The sequence below is a fragment of the Canis lupus genome, chromosome Y (genome assembly GCF_048164855.1).
Source record: "Canis lupus baileyi chromosome Y, mCanLup2.hap1, whole genome shotgun sequence".
NCBI lineage: Eukaryota > Metazoa > Chordata > Mammalia > Carnivora > Canidae > Canis > Canis lupus.
The window spans coordinates 8,000,459-8,022,738 of NC_132877.1; the positions used below are offsets into that span (position 1 = coordinate 8,000,459).

Below are 22,280 nucleotides of genomic sequence, written 5' to 3' on the forward strand. Positions count from 1 at the left end.
TGCCCCGAGCCCGATGCGGGACTCTGACTGGATCCCGGGACTCCAGGATTGCGCCCTGGGCCAAAGGCAGGCGCTAAACCGCTGAGCCACTCAGGGATCCCCCGGCTGCCAGTTTTTGCAAGTGTTTTCAGGTACGGACTGACTTCCTCTGAATTCAGTATTATGTAGTGTCATACATAATTCGTGAGCATGAAACGTGCATTTCACGTGGACTGTTCTTTTCCTGAGTTTTTCACTGACGGAATGATCTGTATACTCGTTTGCAGCCATTTTCCTGGACGCAGGCATGAGAGGGAGTTGAGCTCCTCCTCCTGGCAGCCTGTGTAATGAGTCACACAAGGGCCGCTGACGTCATACGTGAGTCAGCAGCTGGCGCAACAGGAGTAGGAGCAAAGGACTCCTTGGAGCCTCTGGCTCAGCAGCAGCCATCTTGTTTCGGCGGTTGAGGTAAAGGAGGAGTGGTCAGTGGAGGGGAGTGTGGGGAGAGGGGGGAAGCTGTGGCAGTGAAATTCTCGGCCAGCCAGTCAGCGGGAGAGGAGGGCTAGAAGGAGGGAGGCGGCTGGGCTTGGTTTTGACTGCATGAGGACTTGGCGGCGGAGCGAGTAGTGGAATCAGCATTGGTAGCAAACGGTCTTTGAAGGCGCCTCCCCGGCGTGTTTTTCGGGAGACTTTGGAACGGTCTGAGCTGGGTTGATATAGCGGTGGAGGGGTAGACCCTGCGGGGCTCGGGGGACTGGGGACTGGGGTTGCGGCGGGGTGGGGCGGGAGGGGGGGGGAACATTTGCCTTTAGAAATCCGACGTTGCGTTTCTGAAAACCGGGTATGAGCTTTTAAAGTTTCAGGGCACACGTGCATACGCAGAATTCTCATTCTATAGCAGACCTAGCATTTTGTGACCGCAAGGTGAACGTATGTAGGGAATATATATGCCATTAACGGTTTTAAATAGAAATTACCAGTTAGTCCACCAGTATTTGTCCTCACAGCGTCCAACACGGCACCAGACCATCCTGGGACCTTCTGCTTGACCCCAGAAAAGGTTGTTGTAACCTCTTGTTCTGAGACATCATACTACTTTCTCATTTTATATTCATTCCCAGTCACCATCCAAGCCAAAAACAAGGGACCAGACTCTCTGCAGACCATCTGAGCTTGATTATAGTTTCTTCCATACGTATCTGATTATATACTTTATTCTCTGTCATCCTCTGGACCGAGCATTTCTATTTAGGTATTTGTTTGTTTTAAGGCTTGCCTTTAGTACATATTCCTAAAGAGTTCTTCCTTTCTAGATCCTGCATTTCTATTCAGTGGCCCACATCCCTCAACTCCTTAAGATCTTAGCATTTTCTGTGCTTTGGGTACAACCTTGTCCTCCAGCGACAAGCCCTTAGTATCTACTTTTGAAGACTCTCCCTTTTTCATGCTCCCAGGATTCTTTTCAGACAAGCCTGAGGTTTCTTCCCTCAGGGGCTCCTCAGACACAAACATAGTCAAAGATTGTTAGGGCAAAGCTGTCCTTCATCCGAGGATTCCCCCACTGCCACCTTCACTCCCAGAAGCATCTGACCTAATAGATGCTATCAGATTTTGTTCCTTACCACCTCTGTCAGACATTTATCTTTGCAGCCTCACCCTAGCCATGTCTGTCTATTAAAAAAAAAAAAAAAAAAAAAAAAAACAGATGTCCTAGCTTCTCTCAGTATCCCTTGACCCCACATCACACATTGTAGTCTGCCCTGACAACCTTTCAGTTATATCCTCAGGAGCCCTCACCTTTTCCTTTCAGCCTTGTAGGATCCCTTACTGTTAACCGATCTGTTCCCTCCCCTGTCACATTTCCATCACGCTAGGTCCCTTCCCCTGCATCTACTGACTGTCCGTAGCCTCAAGGTTAGAAACTGCTGAGAGAAACCAGAGGAAGTCACATTCTTGGCACTCCCTTCTCACTCACCCTGAGGCCTGAATTGTCTGTGCTTAGCCTCATCTTTTCACTTCCTCACACTAGAAGACTAGCATGTCTTCTTTATGTTTCTCTTCCTTAAAAAGGGCTACTAGTACTTTTGGCCCTCTCTCCCCCAAAATTGCCACTAACAAGAAGAAACACTACCCACCTCTGTCTCACCAAAGCCCTTCTCTTTCAGATGTCCAACTTGCCAGTATCCAAGAAACGCTGTGTGCCTGGGACTGATCAAAACCAAGTTCTGACTGCTCCTCTGCCTATTCTGTAATGTTCAAAGTGCCCTCAGAACCAAACGACGTGAGTGTCTTCTTCTTAGAGTCTCATAGGTGGGGTGCAGGGTGCTTGGTAACACAGTCATACCTGTCTCTTACCTGCAATCCTGCTAACCTCCTGGAATGATTCCGCCCCCCACCCTCCCATTCCTAGGGAATGCAAAAACAAGGCAGTGAAACAGACATAGATGAGGGCCTTTACTCCCGGCAGCTGTAAGTGTGGCCACATATGGGGTTGGGGAGTGGGAAGGGACACAGAGAGGATGGTGTTGAGAGGGTCAAGTCCTGACCCAGAACTCCCCCACCAATCTGGCAGGTATGTGCTTGGCCATGAGGCAATGAAGCATCTCCAGACATCCAGTGTACTGGTGTCAGGCCTCCGGGGCCTAGGAGTGGAAATTGCCAAGAATATCATCCTTGGTGGGGTCAAAGCTGTCACACTGCATGACCAGGGCACTGCCCAGTGGGCTGACCTCTCCTCCCAGGTACCTCTTCCAGACTCCTTCACTAGCTTTGTGTAGGTACCATCCCCTTTGGGCACTGCATTTACTTCTCTTCCTATACCCTCTTGTAGTTCTACCTGCGGGAGGAGGACATTGGTAAAAACCGGGCTGAGGTATCACAGCCCCGCCTTGCTGAGCTCAACAGCTATGTGCCTGTCACCACCTATACTGGAGCCCTTGTTGAGGACTTCCTTAGTGGTTTCCAGGTACCTTGCTGCATGCATCCTGCCTCTTGCCTAATTTTCTCAGATTCGGTTTCTGGTTTGTTTATTCAGAATGTACTTAGCAGGCTATCCGGGTATTTAAGTTTTGTGTAGGGAAGCTTGGGGATATAGGCAGGAATTAGATCCTGCACCTGTCCTGGGGGGATCTCAGACCTTTTCAGGAGGGAAGAAATGGCCAGATAACCATGGCACAATGTTTGTGAGCACTGAATTCTGAAGCCAAAATACCTTAGCGTGTGGGTGTCTGGCTCTTACAATTAATTGCCTAACAGTGAACAAGTAACTTGTTTTATCTGCCTTTATTTTTCTGTGTGTAGAATAGGAGTAATAGCAGTAACGACTTCAGAGTTTTTGTGAAGGCCAAACACTTAGGATAGCAGTTGGCACGATACGAGTTCCAAATATGTGTTTGTTAAATAACTAGGCTGGAAAGAGGTGCTGCGGGTACTGATATGCCTCTGTAGAGTTTCCCAGAGGAGACGGGTACTGGAATTCCTGATAAAGGATTAGGGAACGACAGACAAAGATCAGATCTGAGCAGGTGTTTTATTTATTTAGGAACTGAAGCAAGTGAGGGTTTAAAGTGAGGGATTTGGGGCATAATCTCAGACTTTGGGAATAGAGACTGATTCGTAGGAAGGCCAGGATTAGGTGTTGGTCAAATAAAAGAGTTTGTTGGTCTCTTCAGTACCTCTTTACTTTTCTGAGCCAAGTCCAGGATTCCTCTTTCTCTCCAGTGACTTCACTCTCACTGAGTGTGACACTCATAGATACTTTATAAATAAAAGACGACTGAGCCAGCAAAGTTGGAATCTTGACACCCCACAAGTGCTGGACTGTCTGACACTTCACCCAGCCCAATCTGTGTTTCTCCTTTATTTTCTTTACTCTCCCGAACCCCATTGCTAACCCTTGAGTATAATAAGCCTCTTCCTCTGTATAGGTGGTGGTCCTCACCAACACTCCTTTGGAGCACCAGCTGCAGGTGGGTGAGTTCTGTCATAGCCATGGAATCAAGCTCGTCGTGGCAGACACACGGGGCCTATTTGGGTGAGTTGTCTGCCTCTCGCTTTGTCCTGAGCACCTGCCAGGCCCAGGAAAGGTCCTTTTGCTCCTTGAACTGAACTCCCGCTACTCCCAGCCAACCCAAGCCTGGGTTTTGATTCTGTATGTTTAGCTTTCCCCTTTTGGCATGAGTGATGTCACCTGGTTTACCAGCAAAAATGACCTGAGTTTGCCTAGCAGTTACTCACTGCACCTTGAAGGACACATAGAGTATGTGTGTGCATGGGTGTTAGGCTGTAGTCCTGTTGTCTCCTACAGGCAGTTGTTCTGTGACTTTGGAGAGGAAATGATCCTTACAGATTCCAATGGGGAGCAGCCTCTCAGTGCTATGGTATCTATGGTTACGAAGGTAAGGAGCTCAGCCCCGGGCATTCTGGTGGGCAGGTGGGCAGCAGTAATTCTCTCTGTCTCCTCCTGGCACCCTGAGGTACTCTGAGGCTTACTTCTCTTCCAACTAGGATAGCCCTGGTGTCGTCACCTGCCTGGATGAGGCCCGGCATGGGTTTGAGAGTGGCGACTTTGTTTCCTTCACAGAAGTCCAGGGCATGAATGAACTCAATGGCACCTGTCCCATAGAGATCAAAGTCCTGGGTATGTCAAGGCTGGAGATGAGAAATGATTGCCTGGAACAAAGCGAGTGCTGTGGGTGATCCAGAGGCCAAAGTGTGACATGAAGCTGTAATATGAATTATAGCAAAGGCCAGGAGGAGATGACTTTTGGAACGTGGGCTAAAACTTAGAGGAGAGATGAGCCCATGGGATCTCACCTGATGGATGTGAAGTGAACTAAAGGCAGCAGTATATGCCACTAGTGTTTGTTTCCTTGAGAATTTATAGTACGGAATTCTGTATATTTAGTATAGTCTCTAAGTAATACTTTATCGCTTTATATGTGAAAAAAAAAATAGCCTTACAAGAGATTGTTCCCAGGTCCTGGTTCACCATTAATATTTTATGTGTGTCATAAACTTCTTAGTATGCCAGCTTGGGTTTAAACGTTACTGTTTTAAAGAGACTGGAAAGAATAAGAAAGTAAGTCCAGATATACGTCTAGTATCTGCCTGAACGGATGCCCTTTACCATTTTGTCATCGTCATGGGGTTTGAAGGTGATAATTCTTTTAGGTTTTTAGGGATTTAAGTTATCTTTATTTTACCTATGTTTTTGAGAGATATTTTTGAGGAGTTTAGAATTCTGGATTCACAGTTTTTCTCTTCCATCGTGTAAAAGATGTTGCTGTTTTTTGCTGCTTCCATTGTTTTCCACAAGTAGCATGCTTTCATTCTTTTCCTTGTTCCTTTGTATGTAATGTGCTTATTTTCTCTGCCACCGATTATAAACAATGTGATTTTTACAGTGCACTTTTCGCTGTGTTTCTTTTGTTTGGGTTTATTCAACTACATTGTTGGTTTACAGTTGTATCAAGTTTGGAGAATTACTGGCAATAATTTTTTCCAAAATGTTTCTGTCTTACTTCCTCTCACCCTGTTATCTCTTTCCAGAACTCGAATTGGGTGTATATGGAGCTACTTATTTTGTCTTTTGTTTGTTTTTCCTCTGTGTTGTATTTTGAATCGTTTCTTTTAGTGTGCAGCTGGTCAGGATGGCTTTTTCACTCTTGTTTTGATGGTGCTGTTGATTTTCAGTGGTGGGACAGAAGGATTGGTGGTTGACCTAACAGGTATTTCATTCTTTTCCTCCCCTAGGTCCTTATACCTTTAGTATCTGTGATACTTCTAGCTTCTCTGAGTACATCCGGGGAGGCATTGTTAGTCAGGTCAAAGTACCTAAGAAGATAAGCTTTGTGAGTATGTGTGGGGGGTGGGGGGAGTGGGGAGTGGGGGTGGGCTGCAGGGTTCCGCAGTTCTAGGATTTTCACTTCCCTGGTGCTGATATCCCTCTCTCCACAGAAATCTTTGCTAGCCTCACTGGCAGAGCCAGACTTTGTGATAACGGATTTTGCCAAATATTCTCGTGCTGGTCAGCTGCACATTGGCTTCCAGGCCCTGCACCACTTCTGTGCTCAGCATGGCCGGTCCCCTCGTCCCCACAATGAGGTAGATGAGTGAGCAAGCCAGCCAGCATCCTTGGCCCAAACCCTCACCTGCTTTCCATCTACGTTTTCCCAGTCTGTCTCCCCACAGTTGGCCTAACTTGTCCTTTGCTGGTTCTGTTTGTCTTTCAGGAGGACGCAGCAGAACTGATGGCCTTCGCACAGCGTGTGAATGCCCAAGCCCTGCCAGCACTGCAGCAGGATAGCCTGGATGAGGACCTCATTCGAAAGCTGTCATATGTGGCTGCTGGGGACCTGGCACCTATAAACGCCTTTATTGGGGGCTTGGCTGCCCAGGAAGTTTTGAAGGTCAGTGTGGGTCAGATAGAGCAGAGTTGATGACAGGGTAAGTACCTTCCTGATTCCTTCACTGTTGTCTGTGTGGGACAGATTCTCATTAAGGACTGATGACTTCCCATTTGTTACCGTCTTTCCAGGCTTGCTCTGGGAAGTTTATGCCCATTATGCAGTGGCTGTACTTTGATGCCCTTGAGTGTCTCCCCGAGGACAAAGAGGCCCTCACAGAGGACAAGTGTCTCCCGGTAGGTGAAGGGGCCACATCGGGAAGGTATCATAGGTCTCTGCAAGGCAGCTCTTCTCTGATCTTCCTCTCTTTACGTGGTTCAGTGCCAGAACCGTTATGACGGGCAAGTAGCTGTCTTTGGCTCAGCCCTGCAAGAGAAGCTGGGCCGGCAGAAGTACTTCTTGGTGAGTGATCCCATTGGGCACTAACTACATCGTCTTTGCTTCTGGCCAATCTTACCTGGAGTCTCCTGCCTACAGGGGAGGTTCTTTGTTTTTTGTTTGTTTTGTTTTGTTTTTTTAATCCTCATCTCTTCTCTTTCTCCATTTTCTTCCTGCTACAGTAAAGCCTGATATGTGCCTTTGTGCCTTTATGCCCCTCCCATCCCTCCCACTCCTCCCCACACCTTCTTCCTTAGATGACAGTGGGTATTTATGGCTTCAGGATTTGGACATGTGATACCAGACCCTATTACCCTCTCTCAGTATCTTCAGGGGGTGTTTGAGGACTAAACAAGTATCTTTGCTAACCAGTCTGCCTGCCTGCCTGTCTGTCTGTCTCTCTCTCTCTCCTTGGTAACCTCTCAGGTGGGTGCAGGGGCCATTGGCTGCGAACTGCTCAAGAACTTTGCCATGATTGGTCTAGGCTGTGGGGAGGATGGTGCAATCACTGTTACAGACATGGACACCATTGAGAAGTCCAATCTGAACCGACAGTTTTTGTTCCGGCCCTGGGATGTCACAGTAAGTGGGTGAGCTGCTTCTCTCACCCCTCTCCTATCTTTTTGGTCATTAATCTTAATACCTTGGGTCTTTTTGCCGCTATATTTCTTCCTGCTTTTCCCTCTTTTCTTTTTCTTTACCATTCAACCTTTTCAGCAGTTATGTGAATATTTTCATTTCGTTCTTTTTATATCTTCCCGTACTCTTTTGTTTGTTTAGCCTCCTCAGTTTTTGTAACTGCTAACATAGGACTGTGGAAGCTAGGTATATGTAGAAGGATCAATCTGAGAAGTTCTATATGTTATTTTTGTCTGCTTAGAGTCTTTTCTTTCATTTTATCATCCTCCTACCCTGCACTGCCCTATATACTTGGAATGATAACATAGCAAAGGAAAGCTTCCTGCCCTTGTCTAGTGAGAAAAGTCTGGAGGTCCTCAAAGTCATAATTGTTTTTAAGACTACTAAAACATTATTTGCCTTTTCACTCTTTATGTTGTCAGGTAAAAAAAATTTCCATGTCATTTTAGGAAGGAAGGCTTCCCTAACTCTGTAACATAGCATTTTGCCAAATGACCAAAGCAGGATGGTACAAAACAGGGCAGGACCTAAAGATCATTCAAAATGCAAAACAAACCAGTAGATATTAATTTAGATTCAAGACTTCACCTTGCAACAACACTTTAAAACACTATCACGTGTCGTTTTTATTTTTTTAATATCAATAATTACCTGAAAATGGTTAAAATGTTATATGATATTGAGTATTTCTTCTATGTACATTTAACAGATTGAATGTAGTAGACATGAGAATCCAGCTGCCTTCTAAGAGATTATGTAACTTAAAACATTTGCAAAAGTGTTTATGTAACTTGACTTTTGTGACTAAAGTTTTTGTATCAGACAACCTTTTTTCATATTTATACTGCATAATGGAATCATTCCGTTTTCCAAGTGAACTAACAGTAATATAAAACTTTACCAGTTTTGGGGTGCCTGGATGGCTCAGTGATTGAGCGGCTCAGCTCAGGTCATGATCTCAGGGTCCTAGGTTCGAGGCCCATCTCGGGCTCCCCACAGGGAGCCTGCTTCTCCCTCTGCCTGTGTCTCTGTCTTACTCTTATGAGTAAATAAATAAAATGTTAAGTAAATAAAAGAAAAAAAAATAGACTTCTACCAGTTTAAATTTCTCGTACAGGAAATAGGGGTAGCTATAGCCTTACATAGCAAAAGCTCTTTTTAAGACCTGTACATCTGAAGTTGGTTGCAATAGACAGTAAATACAATAGCAAAGTCTACGGGTAATGTTAGAAGGTGCAAAGTACTGTACAAAAGCAATCATGAAAAAAAAAAAAAGGATGAGAGGGAAGTGCCAGGGAAAGTGGTTCCCCTGTGGTTAAAAAAAAAAAAAAAAAAAGAGGCCTCAGTAGAAACATAGCATTTCCTTGAGACCTGGATGATAGAGGGAAATGAGACTGTAACTCAGGAAAGAGTGCATCAAGTAAGGGTAACAGCCTGAGCAAAAAAACCCTGCTGTTAAAATATAGGTCATTGTGTTTAAAGAACAGAGAGGTTGTTCAGAGGTGACCATGGTAGGAGATGAGGTTGTAGAAGTGAAATAGGTCAACTCACACCATAAGTCAGAGTGGGAGCCAGTAGAGGGTTTTGAGCAAAGGAGAAATGTGACCTGGCCTACACTGTCAGAGGAATACTGTTTGTATTTGTACAAGGACCTTGGTTTTATTTGTGTAATGGCATCCCAACTCTGGATGCTGTTAACTAAAAAGAGCAATGAATGTTAAAGATATCTGATCTGTTGTCTCCTGCTTGCTTTTTGGTTCCTTTTCTATTCATCTGGCCCATTTGTCACAGCCTCAGCTATGTGACATTTGTCATTGGGTACTGCTAAACCAGGAATCAACTGAGTATAGATTTTGCCCACCATTAGATAAATTGGGTGTCGGAACAGCTCTGTAAAGGTTTATTGGGTGAACATATAATGACAGCTCCTCCTCCATCCCTACCCAGAAATTGAAATCTGACACAGCTGCTGCAGCTGTGCACCAAATAAATCCATACATCCAGGTACTGAGCCATCCGAATCGTGTTGAACCTGACACAGAGCACATCTATGATGACAGCTTCTTCCAGAACCTTGATGGTATTGCCAATGCCCTGGACAATGTGGATACTCGTGAGTTTGGAGGCAGATGAGGACCAGGGCAGAGCAACATGTGTCTATTTTGGGAAGTATCTGTCTTCCTGTCCTGTGCTAATGTTATCACCTCCTGTTGTCTTCCCGTAGGCTTGTACATGGACCGCCGCTGTGTGTACTACCGTAAACCACTGCTGGAATCAGGTACACTGGGTACGAAGGGCAACGTGCAGGTGGTTATCCCTTTCCTGACAGAGTCCTACAGCTCCAGCCAGGACCCTCCTGAGAAGTCCATCCCCATCTGCACATTGAAGAACTTCCCTAATGCCATCGAACACACACTGCAGGTGATCACCTTTGGAGGGAGGGAGGAGTGGGAGAGACAGGCACCTAGGCAGCCTCTCGGCTGCCCAACTTGTCGTTCAGGTGATGTAAGTGTCAGTGTAACATGCGTTTTCTTCAAATCTCTTTCTCTCACTTTTACACCCTGCAGGGTAAGCTTTAGTAAATGATTCATTTCTTTTAACTTCAAAAATTTTAAATTTGGACATACGGAGATGCATATTTATATAATATGTGAAGTATTTTATATAATTTGTATCTGAGAAATGAAAGTGTGATCTTAAGTAAACAGAGTATTATTTTCTTGTTAAAAAGATTAATTTCATAGTACTGTCTCTTCTGGTTACTTAATTGCTTCTGATATTCGGTCCATATTTAGGTTTCCCTAACTGTTGCGCCAAATATGTTTATCAGGTGTGTCACGATAAATTCTGTTTGTATGATGTACATACACAGCAGTGGGTATACTACATACCGTCTAAATGGACAGAGTAAACATAGATCAAACCAGCAGAACCTGATTTCAGAGTAAGGATGCAGACATAAGATATGCCACAATAATGTGTCACAGCTGGCAGTTGAACCTGGATGTCTAGGTTCCAGATCATTCCACCAGTGGCCATACTTACTGATCTTGTAATTCTTATTTTCTGCCCAGTGCTCAAGACCTCTATGAGTCATTCATGTTTTGTTTTTGGTGTGAACATCTTTCTTATTGAGGCATATCACATCTAGGGTAGGGTACATGTGTCTTAAGCATGAGTTTTCCAAGTGCATATATCTCTACACACCTATATACATACACACACATACACACACACATATACAAATATACACATATATACATACACACACGCTTGGGTAACCAGTAGGTAACCAGTGCCCAGATCGAGGTCTGTGGTTTTCAAATTGGGGTGGTAGGGCTTTGAATGTTTGAGGGACTTCTTTCCTGTGTTCTTTTGTAGCAATCATGCTAGTCCTGATTGGTTCATTGAGTGATGGTCTTTCTTTTTACCCTAAGATTTTATTTATTTGTTCATGAGAGACAGAGAGACAGAGGCAGAGGCACAGGGAGAAGCAGGCTTCATGCAGGGAGCCCGATGTGGGACTCGATTTCAGGACCCCGGGGATCATGCCCTGAGCCAAAGGCAGACGCTCAACTACTGAGCCATCCAGGCATACCTTACTGATGGTCTTTCTAATGTCTGCAGAAACCCATTTTGTCTTTTAGTCCCATGTAATCTCTTTGCTCTGTTTGCAGTGGGCTCGGGATGAGTTTGAAGGTCTTTTCAAGCAGCCCGCAGAAAATGTCAACCAGTATCTCACGTGAGTAATCCTGTCCAAATGTACCCTCCCCTGTCGCCTGCATACGTGCCAACCACTGTAACCAGAGTGTGGTTCAGCACCAGCCACACTTTCTGAATAAATTAATGAATATTTGGGCCTCATGCCATTGGAGAGTCAGAACCAGCTCTCCATGCAGCTCAGCCTACTTCTGGGCTCTCTGTGTAATCCTGCCCATTTTTCCTTGAATTACCATTAGAGACTCCAAGTTTGTGGAACGAGCACTGTGCCTGGCAGGCACCCAACCCCTGGAGATGCTGGAGGCTGTGCAGCGTAGCCTGCTGTTACAGCGGCCAGAGACCTGGGCTGACTGTGTGACTTGGGCGTACCACCACTGGCACACTCAGTACTCCAACAATATTCGGCAGCTTTTGCACAACTTTCCGCCTGACCAGGTATTACATACTTGGTAGATTCGTTTACAGAATACATTTTCTGGAAATAGGGATCATGCTGAGGGCTCTTGATGCAGCTAATCCAGCGGTAGCAGGTACACCAAGACCATTTTATGAAATCTCATAAAATGATTGAGTCATTGCTTTCTTGCAGTGAAGTATGTGTTTTTCCCTGCATACGTTTTTTTTTCTCATGCAAGATACTTGGTTTTTCTTTTCCTTTCCTTTCTGGTAGTATAGGATGAGTCATATAATTCCCAGTCAGGACTGTAGACATTATAGGAGAGAAATTTTGTGAGTTAAGAGTACAAGTGGGGCAGCCCCGGTGGTGCAGCGGTTTAGCGCCGCCTACAGCCCAGGGCGTGATCCTGGAGACCCGGGTTCCCCTGCAGGGAGCCTGCTTCTCCCTCTGCCTTGGTCTCTGTCTGTCTGTCTCTCTCTCTGTGTGTCTCTAAGAATAAATAAAATAAAAAAATCTTAAAAAAAGAAAGTGTTTAAAAAACATATTTTTTTACATTTTTTTATAATAAATTTATTTTTCATTGGTGTTCAGTTTACCAACATACAGAATAACACCCAGTGCTCATCCCGTCAAGTGCCCCCCTCAGTGCCTGTCACCCATTCACCCCCACCCCCCGCCCTCCTCCCCTTCCACCACGCCTAGTTCGTTTCCCAGTTAGGAGTCTTTATGTTCTGTCTCCCTTTCTGGAATTTCCCACACATTTCTTCTCCCTTCCCTTCTATTCCCTTTCACTATTATTTATATTCCCCAAATGAATGAGAACATACACTGTTTGTCCTTCTCCGATTGACTTACTTCACTCAGCATAATACCCTCCAGTTCCATCCACGTTGAAGCAAATGGTGGGTATTTGTCGTTTCTAATGGCTGAGTAATATTCCATTGTATACATAAACTACATCTTCTTTATCCATTCATCTTTCGATGGACACCAAGGCTCCTTCCACAGTTTGGCTATTGTGGACATTGCTGCTAGAAACATCGGGGTGCAGGTGTCCCGGCGTTTCATTGCTTCTGAATCTATTTAAAAAAAAGAGTACAAGTGGTTTGGGCTACCTGTGTGCCTCAGTTTGTTAAGCATCTGTCTGCATTTGGCTCAGGTCATGGTTGCTGGGTCCTGGGACTGAGCCCCCTGCTCAGCTGGGAGTCCTGCTCAGCTGGGAGTCTGCCCCTTTACCGCCACTGCTACCCGTCCTTGTGTTCTCTCCCTGTCTCTCCCAAATAAGTAAAATTTTAAATGAAAAGACTGCTTTCCCCCCTCTGCCCCCTCCCCTCTCTAAGGTAAACAAATAAATCTTCAAAAAAATAAGTTTAAGTGCTTCACCTTCCAGTTTCTTTTTTTTTTTTTTTAATTTTTATTTATGATAGTCACACACACAGAGAGAGAGAGAGGCAGAGACACAGGCAGAGGGAGAAGCAGGCTCCATGCACCGGGAGCCCGACGTGGGACTTGATCCCGGGTCTCCAGGATCGCGCCCTGGGCCAAAGGCAGGCGCCAAACCCCTGTGCCACCCAGGGATCCCTACCTTCCAGTTTCATTTGATCTTGGGGCAAATCATGAATGTTCTCTCTTCACCTTAGTATCCTCATCTGTGAATAATAATGTCCCAGTTCCTGGGAGTTTTTTAAAGACTAATATAAGTTAATTAATCTGATACAGTGCCTGGTTATTCATAAGATATTGATAAATCGTTCTGTGTATGCAGAAAGTGAGTGCCCAGGGATAATGAGTTGGGACTTCTAGGTCTGAGATGAGAAGTCCTGTTTATCTCATCCCAGGCCCTGCTACTCCAAACCCTTTCTGTCCTCGTAGCTTACAAGCTCTGGAGCCCTATTCTGGTCTGGGCCCAAACGCTGTCCACACCCACTCATCTTTGACGTCAACAATGTAAGTCTCCTGCTAGTACCCTAGCATTGGGTGGAAAGTGGCTGGGAAGATGCCTGAGGTTCTAGGGTAGGGAGTCATGTGCTTACCAGTCTGTATCTTGCCTTCTAGCCCCTGCATCTGGATTATGTGATGGCTGCTGCCAACCTCTTTGCCCAGACTTACGGGCTGATGGGGTCTCAGGACCGAGCTGCTGTGGCCGTGCTTCTACAGTCTGTGCACATCCCTGAATTCATCCCCAAGTCTGGTGTCAAGATCCATGTCTCTGACCAGGAGCTTCAGAATGCCAGTGCCTCTGTTGGTGAGGGTGCTTGCCAGTTGTTCTAGAGCACCATCCTAGTTATCTCCTGTCCGAGTTTCTACACTACTTGTGCTAGTTACTCTGAGTTCCCAAGCCTGAGTTTTACCCACGCTGTCCTTTGGCCTATGCTTCCCCCAGTGTAAAATGAAGATGGGTGGTTGAAGTAAGTTCTTTCCTGTGTTCCTCCCCTCTCCCATACCATTTTTATGTTTCCCATTCTGGCTCCCAGGAAGATTAATTTGATATCTTCTTTCTCTGTGTGTGTTTGCCTTTTTCGTTCTCCTTTCTTCCCCATTTTCTTGTTCTGTTTATGTGGGGGAGGAAGGGAGTCTTGATGAGTAGTCTGCCTTGATGTCTTGCCAGGGTCATCTACTTCCCAGGGGAGATGGGAGATCCATATTCTCAACTTCCATCTCTATGTATTTTTTACTCTAGCATTGACCTTCATGGGTGTGTTCATCTCCTCTCAAGTCTTCCTCCTCCTCTCACCATCTGTAACTGCCCTCTAACTCCCAACTTCCATTTCCCACATCCCTCCATCTCTCCCTTACCTTGTCTCATGCTCTGTAAGTCCCTCTCCATATTGTGTATTTTCTGTATATATCTTTCCATTTTTTGCTCTGTATCTCTCTCCCCATACATCTCCCTAGCCTGCTCTTTCCAAATCAACTTGTCTCTCCTGTTCTTCTCTGTATATTTCTTTCTGCGTGTCTCTTTAGCTGTCAGCCCTGCATTTATTTTCCTCTAGCTCATCCTCCGTATATATTCCTTATCTTCCATTGTTCTTTTTCATCTCCATCTTCAAATTTTTTGTTCTATTCACATTCTCTTTTTCCTGTTTTTCCCTACTGCTCCTTCTTGTATCTTCTTCCCATGTATTTCTGTCCTGTTTCTCTATCTTCCTCTATGTCTGTTTCCCTCTGTGTCATTTTTTAAAATATTCTCTTTTTATTGTAATCTTCATTTTTAAAAATTACAGTAAAAACACCTAAGATTTACAGTGTTAACCATTTTTAGGTGTTTTGTTCAGTAGCATTAAACATAGCAACAGTGTTGTGAGGCATCTCTAGGACTTCCTCACCTTTCAGATCTGAAATTCTGTCCCCAGTAAACATAACTTCCCAGTCTCCTGCCCAACAAGCATGTAGCAGCCAGCATTCTATATTCTGTGACTCTTACAGATATCTCCTGTAAGTGGAAAAATGAGAAGTTGTCTTTGTCTCTCCAATGATAATACATTCTGGGTCCATCTACGTCCTTGCAAATGGCAAGATTTCATTCTTTTTGATGGTTGAGTAGTATTCCATTGTGTGCACACACCACCACTTTGTCAGGCATTCATCTGCGAAAGGACACTTGGACTGCTTCCATCTCTCATCTGTTCTGCATGGTGCTACTTGTCTATATTCTTTCTTAATGTCATTATCTTTGTTCCTCACCATCCCCATTTATATTTCCCTTCACGGTCCTATTCCTGTCTATGTCCGTCTGTCTTGTTTGGGGTGTTTTCTGCTCTGTTGTCTCCTGGCTTCCCCAGCTGTTTCCCACAGCAGATTTCTTATTCAAATCCTTTGTCTGAACATCTATGCCCCAGTCTAGTCTCCTGTTTTCTCCTCAGACCCTGGCCTAGAATTTAAAGGACTAACACATCCCTCCCTTTCTATAGATGATAGCCGCTTACAGGAGCTCAGAGCAATGCTTCCCAGCCCAGAGAAGCTCCGTGGGTTCAAGATGTATCCTATCAACTTTGAGAAGGTGGTTGGGAGGGGTGGGACCCTCAACAGGGTGGAAGAATGGGTTTAGCCATCAAAGGCTTCTGTGGGAATTACAGTCCTACTGGATTTCCTTGGCTGGTCTGCAAAGTAGTTGAGGTGGAACATACATACACTTGAATTATTAGTAGCCAAGAAACTTAGTTTTCATCTAACTCCCGCTTTTGTATTCTTCCTGTCTCCCCACTCAACAACAGGATGATAACACTAACTTTCATATGGATTTCATTGTGGCTGCATCCAACCTCCGAGCAGAAAACTCTAACATTCCCCCTGCAGATCGGCATAAGGTAATGATAGTCTAGAGCTAAGCTTTCACCCTCTCCCAAGGTTGAGTCTCCCAAATTTGTCCTCTTTTATAGATCCTGAACCTCTTTATAGACTGCATATGCTGGTCATCTTCTGTCCCTGCAGAGCAAGCTGATTGCAGGAAAGATCATCCCTGCCATTGCCACAACCACAGCAGCTATAGTTGGCCTCGTGTGTCTGGAGCTATACAAAGTGGTGCAGGGACACCAGCAGCTTGAGTCTTACAAGAACAGTTTTATGAACTTGGCCCTGCCCTTCTTCAGCTTATCTGAACCACTTGCCCCACCCCGTCACCAGGTGGGGTCCTTCTTAGATGGAACCTGGTTTTGCCCCATTACTGAGTGAGACTGTGTTTATCATGCATAGGGTGTGTGTGTCTGTCTGTGTAGAACTGCCTTATGGCACATGACACTTTATATGTTTGGGTACCTGTACCTTTTGTGCACCATTTTTCCATTCATCTTATGGTTTTTTTTAATTGAGTGAAGTAGGAATGTGGCTGGCATATTTGAGATGTCATGAGAAGAACTAGTGTAGTTAGAGGATATTAAATGGTAAGGGAGGGAAGTGGAAGGTGACTGAAGGAGATACCAGGATCTTCTTATTGTGTAGCCACATCGGTCAATATAAGAATGTCATTTGCTTGCACCCAATGATAGGGGCCTGAAGGAGGGTTAGGACAAAAGGAGATTGTGATTGATAGGTCTTAAAAAGTCAAGTTGAGTGTTGCGCTGGGACCATTTGGGTTAGCCCATATTCCACTCCCCTGTGTTTTGTCCTACAGTACTATAACCAAGAGTGGACATTGTGGGATCGCTTTGAGGTACGGGGGCTGCAGCCTAATGGTGAAGAGATGACTCTCAGACAGTTCCTTGACTACTTTAAGGTAAGCCTTTTCTATTTCACTCCACCTCGGGGTGGTGGTGGTTGCAGGTGATTCATAATCTCCTTTTCCGTGATACTGTCGTCTGTCCTCCTTCCCACCTTCTCCAGAAAGAGCACAAATTAGAGATTACTATGCTGTCCCAAGGTATATCCATGCTGTACTCCTTTTTCATGCCAGCTACCAAACTCAGGGAACGGTTGGATCAGCCGTAAGTTGGCCACTGGACACGCTAAGGAAGGCCCTGTGTCGGGTGGGAAGATTTATTAGTTAACGGCTTTCCCTGTTTTCTTCACCGTCCTTCTCCTTTATTGCTTTCTACCTCCCCGACCCTCTTCTGTCTCTTTCCAGGATGACAGAAATTGTGAGCCATATGTCAAAGCGAAAGCTGGGCCACCATCTGCGGGCACTGATCCTTGAGCTGTGCTGCAATGATGAGAGCGGTGAGGATGTTGAGGTTCCCTATGTACAATATACCTTCCGCTGATTTCCCAGTCTCTAAACAGTCCCTTCTAGTTGTGGCAAAACAAGTGCCTAACCTTATATCCTTTTGAGAACTTTTTTTTGCTATTGCTCTTTACTCTCGGAATGGGAATTCTTAATAAAATCTTACCAATGCAGATGTGGCATGTCCTGGTTTTGGCAATGGCCCATGCCATTTGTTTCATCTAGGAAATGTGCTTCCTATACTTTGTTCAGGTAATAATCCCAACAGTTCAGCCTCATCACGGAAACATAGAATTGGCCCTAAATCCAGGCTTATGAGACAGAGGAGATTAAATGCAAGTAATCTCATGCATGTGAGGATTGCTTCCTTTTTGTCCTGTCATCCTTCCTAAAGAAGAAGTAAAGGCAATTGTAGACCACAGTGCAGGTCTGCCTTTGCGCTCTCTGTTAAATGTCATTCACATTCTAATCCTACCTTTGCTATCTCCAACTATGTGCCATACTGGTTTTGAGACATAGTAGACATCCTGGATGCAAGCTGTGGGTCTGAATACTGAGTCTTACCCGATGTGTGTTATCCTCAAATTTCTTTTTTTTTTTTAAGATTTTATGTATTTATGAGAGACAGAGAGAGAGAGAGAGAGGCAGAGACACAGGAAAAGATTTTATGTATTTATGAGAGACAGAGAAAGAGAGAGAGGCAGAGACACAGGCAGAGGAGGAGCAGCAGGCTCCATGCAGGGAGCCTGAGGTGGGACTCAATCCCAGGGTTCCAGGATCACACCCTGAGCTGAAGGCAGGCATCAAACTGCTGAGCCACGCAGGGATCCCCAGTCTCACATTTCTTAACTATTCTGTGCCTTAGTTCCACATGTGGAAAAAATAAAGGAATAAAGGTTTGTTACAAGGGAAAGCTAGAAAACATTTAATGACTATAAGGTGGTTAGTACTTAGCATGTGGTATGTGTTGTACATACATATACTATTATTATTTGACAATGTACTTTAGCTTCCTGAAATTTTTTTCTGTTAAAACTTGGCCCCATCGCTCGTCACTTGATGCATTGAGATTGTCTACAAAATGGTTCTGTAAGAGGAGTGCTCTTACAGAAGGAGTGCTCTTACAAAAGCTCTCCTGGATTGCAATGCCAGTGCCTTAAGGCATATTACATATATACTTACTGGTGAAATTATTTGGCTGAGCACATCTTTCTTGCTTCACCCCACCTCAGTTCACCTAGGTGTACTTGTTCTTTTCCTCAAAAGTCTTCCGGCCTCCTACCATTGAGGGGGTTTATCTGTTAAATCTGACAGAAGGAGTCTCACTGCTATCCCTGCAAGTGATGCTGGGCAAACACTTCCGCCACATAGCAGAAGGTGGCAGTAAAAGACTGTCCTCTTCATTGGTACCACTTGGGTATTTAAGAATAGCACTCATGAAACCTTACCCAGCACTCTTCAACCTACTGGCAGGATTTTCCTTTACCATTTACTCAGGGATGTGCCAGAGAGGGGCTTTGGTGTTGTAGCTGTCTACTTTTTGGCGGTGCCTGCATATAGTACAGAACCGTCTGGAACCAGGCTTGAGTCTTTCTCTGTCAGCTGCTCATAGGTAACCCCCTTGAGGCCATTGGTACAGAATGGGAGATAGAAGGCAGTATATATAGTAGGAGTGTGGATCACAGGCATTTGGGCCAATTCACTTAATTTCCTTGTACTTTTACAATTTTCTTGGGTCTGATCTCATACATACCAGTTCCATTTGATGGATGCTACTGTTGCTGTGCATCCCTAACTTTATGGCTCATGGGTCAGGTAACTCCCAGTTCATAATGGACATGTGTGATTACATGGCAGTTCATGGTCCTGTTCCTATATGGTTCAGTCTCTCTGAAGGCCCAGTAGCAGACCAAAAGCTGCTTCTCAAAGGGAGAGTAAAGATGGCATGGATTTTCTCCAAAATTCTAAGGGCCTGTACTCTAGTTCAAATGTACAGTCCTACCAAAGGCTCCAAACAGTATCCCTATCTGCCACTAACATTCCAAGCACCATTGAGTCGGCTACCTTGTGTGTCCCATGGCAGAGCAACTCTCAGGCTTGAACTGTTGGGGAATTTTCTCCTATTCTGGGTTCCCCTAAAACTAGCAGCTTCTTGGGTCAGAGTAACACACCAAAAAAGCTAGTATGTTGGCTTCAAAATTCATAAATCAGTAGGCATTATGAATCCTCTTTACTTGAAAGACCACATGCAACCATTTATTACTCATCTTGGAAGGGGTATATCCCATGCTCCATATATACTTGCAGAGGCTGAAAAATCCAAGCTCTGTAGTCCAGATCTGCAAACCAGAGACTCAAGACAGCCAACAGTATAGCATGAGTCCAAAGACTTGAGAAGCAAGAAAGCTGCTGTATAAATTCCAGTAGGAGTCTGAGTCCAAAGCAGGGCAGGACTCCTGTCCCAGCTTGAACATAGACTGAGACAAGCCCAGCGCCTTTGTTCAATTCAGGCCATCAACAAGTTGGATGAGGCCTATCCATGTTTAAAAAAACAATCTGTCACGTTTAGTCTACAAATTCAAACATTAAGCTAATCCAGAAACCCCTTGTCAAATACCTCCAAAAATCATGTTTGACCAAATTTCGAGGCATCTTGTCCACTTAAATTGACACATGAGAATTAAACATCATGATAACTGTGCTTAGGGTTGCAGGGGAGTCTGGATCAGGTTGAGATTTAAAAGATTCTGTTCAAGGATTTTGAAACGAGAGTCAAGGTGAGTCTTTCCTCTGCTTAAAATTTTGCCAGTGTCCTTTGTTAATGGTGTTATTACCAGAATCCCTCAAACCTTATAATCTTTTCCATTTACCCTTCTGATCTAACTTCTACTTCCTCCTTTACTCATTCTTTTTTAAGTTTTTATACATTCTTTGCAAGGTGAAAAAGGTTGTGCATGAGCAAGTGTTAAGAGCTGGGGTGCCAAAAACTTGGCTTGAAACCAGATTCTCTTGTTCCTAACATGTACTTGACAGTGATGACATCAGCCTCCTCACTAATTTGCTTACTCGGGCCATTAGGCTTGTATAGGCAAATAAACACAGCCAAGTGAGGTCTGGAGTGAGGATAAAGGGTATGATCGGTTAAGGGTACAGTGACTTCCTCCAGTACACGCATTTCAGAGTTGCGACTACATCTGTTGATTCCATGAAATTTCTGTCCCTAGGTTGAGAGAATAAATTCACAGCCTTCTTGATAATGACTCAGACTAGGGAATTAGCAGGACGTAGAAAACTGGGAGGATGGGGCCGTTGCAGACAATCTGTTTGTAGTTTGTATTAGGTTTAGGATATGTGGCCTCCAAGCAGGTGCTTCTGGTTTCATATGTTGATGTCGTAGGAAGTTATGTTTAATATACAAGGGTTTCCTTAGATTTTAGTTTCCTTTTACCTTTAACTATAAAATTTTATTATGAAAGTTTTCAAACACTCAGAACAACCCATTACACTTTATTTTTTTTCCTTTTTAAAAAATGTGATAAAAAATAACATGAATTTACTCTTAACCATGTTTAAGCGTACAGGATATTTACATCGTTGGGCAATCTTCACCACCATCTGGAACTTTATGATCTCTTCAGACTGCCTTTGCTCCAGTCCCTGCCAACCACTATTCTACTTTCTACAAATTTGGCTAAATAACACATATAAGTGGACTCCTACAGTAAGCATCTGTCAGAACTTCCTTTCCTTTTAAGGTTGAACAATAGTCCTTTGTATACCAGTTTTGTTTGTCCATTTGTCTATGTATGGATGGACACTTATCCATTACTTTTTAAGTAAACTTCTTCAAACATGGTGTTAAATTCCTCAAAACAAAAATACAAAAACTAAAAAAATACAGACTGAGGAATTCTTGTAAAGGTAATGACACTCATGCAATCCATATCAGAACACAGCACGATCATCTTCCCAGAATTTCCTTTGATGCTCCTTTCTACATAGTAAATCCTTTCTTAGAGTTTTGGTAGATAGAAAGATTTGCTTGTTGCCGACCTTTAAATTCCAACACAATTTTTTTTTTATTATTACTATTTTTATTTATGATATTCACACACAGAGAGAGAGAGGCAGAGACACAGGCAGAGGGAGAAGCAGGCTCCGTGCATCGGGAGCCCGATGTGGGATTCGATCCCAGGTCTCCAGGATCGTGCCCTGGGCCAAAGGCAGGCGCTAAACCGCTGCGCCACCCAGGGATCCCCCAACACAATTTTTAAAATTTCAAGTGTTTGTTTACACTTGAGTTAGCTAACGTGATAGTAATTGGTTTAAGGTGTAGAATTTAGTGATTGATCACTTGCATATAACACGCAATGCTCATCGTAACAAGTGTTCTCCTCAATACCCATCACCCACTTAGCATGGGTGGATTTTTTAACTAAAAAACAAATTATGGGGACATCTGGCTGATTCAGTTGGCAGAGCAGGCAACTCCTGATTTGGGACAGGGTAGGGGTGGTGGGAGTTGGGTGTTTCAGCCCATGTTAGGTGTAGAGGTTACTTAAAATCTTTTTCAGGGATCCCTGGGTGGCGCAGCGGTTTAGCGCCTGCCTTTGGCCCAGGGTGTGATCCTGGAGACCCGGGATCGAGTCCCACGTCGGGCTCCCAGTGCATGGAGCCTGCTTCTCCCTCTGCCTGTGTCTCTGCCTCTCTCTCTCTCTCTCTGTGACTATCATAAAAATAAATAAATAAATAAATAAAAATCTTTTTCAAAAATTAAAAAAATAAACTGTGCATTTATAAGAAATCATCATAATCACAATAGTATAAACTCCATCAGGGAGGTTCAATAATCTTAGAAGTCATGGCCAGTTTAATGCTCCTGGATTACACTGAAATAAAGTTGGAACAAACCCATATTATATTTCAAGTTCTTCAATGTTTCTCTTTCTTTTTTTTTTCTCTTTTTTTATAAATAAATTTATTTTTTATTGGTGTTCAATTTGCCAACATATAGAATAACACCCAGTGCTCATCCCATCAAATGCCCCCCTCAGTGCCTGTCACCCAGTCACCCGCACCCCCCACCCACCTCCCTTTTCACCAC

General features: G+C 44.3%; 1 protein-coding gene across 1 annotated transcript; it reads left to right on the forward strand.

Annotated features, from left to right (window-relative positions):
* Window positions 1–2,144: 2,144 nt before the first annotated feature.
* On the forward strand, window positions 2,145–17,349 carry LOC140629067 (ubiquitin-like modifier-activating enzyme 1). The gene is given in 26 exon segments (XM_072818458.1): window positions 2,145–2,190; window positions 2,193–2,260; window positions 2,390–2,448; window positions 2,552–2,720; window positions 2,810–2,944; window positions 3,906–4,012; window positions 4,286–4,376; window positions 4,486–4,618; window positions 5,734–5,831; window positions 5,938–6,084; window positions 6,213–6,389; window positions 6,518–6,622; window positions 6,708–6,788; window positions 7,191–7,346; window positions 9,351–9,516; window positions 9,628–9,824; window positions 11,081–11,145; window positions 11,363–11,558; window positions 13,393–13,467; window positions 13,576–13,765; window positions 15,432–15,520; window positions 15,735–15,827; window positions 15,952–16,143; window positions 16,631–16,732; window positions 16,840–16,940; window positions 17,081–17,349. Coding segments are annotated over 26 exon segments (3,174 nt in total). The 3' UTR covers window positions 17,217–17,349.
* The last annotated feature ends 4,931 nt before the right edge of the window (window positions 17,350–22,280 follow it).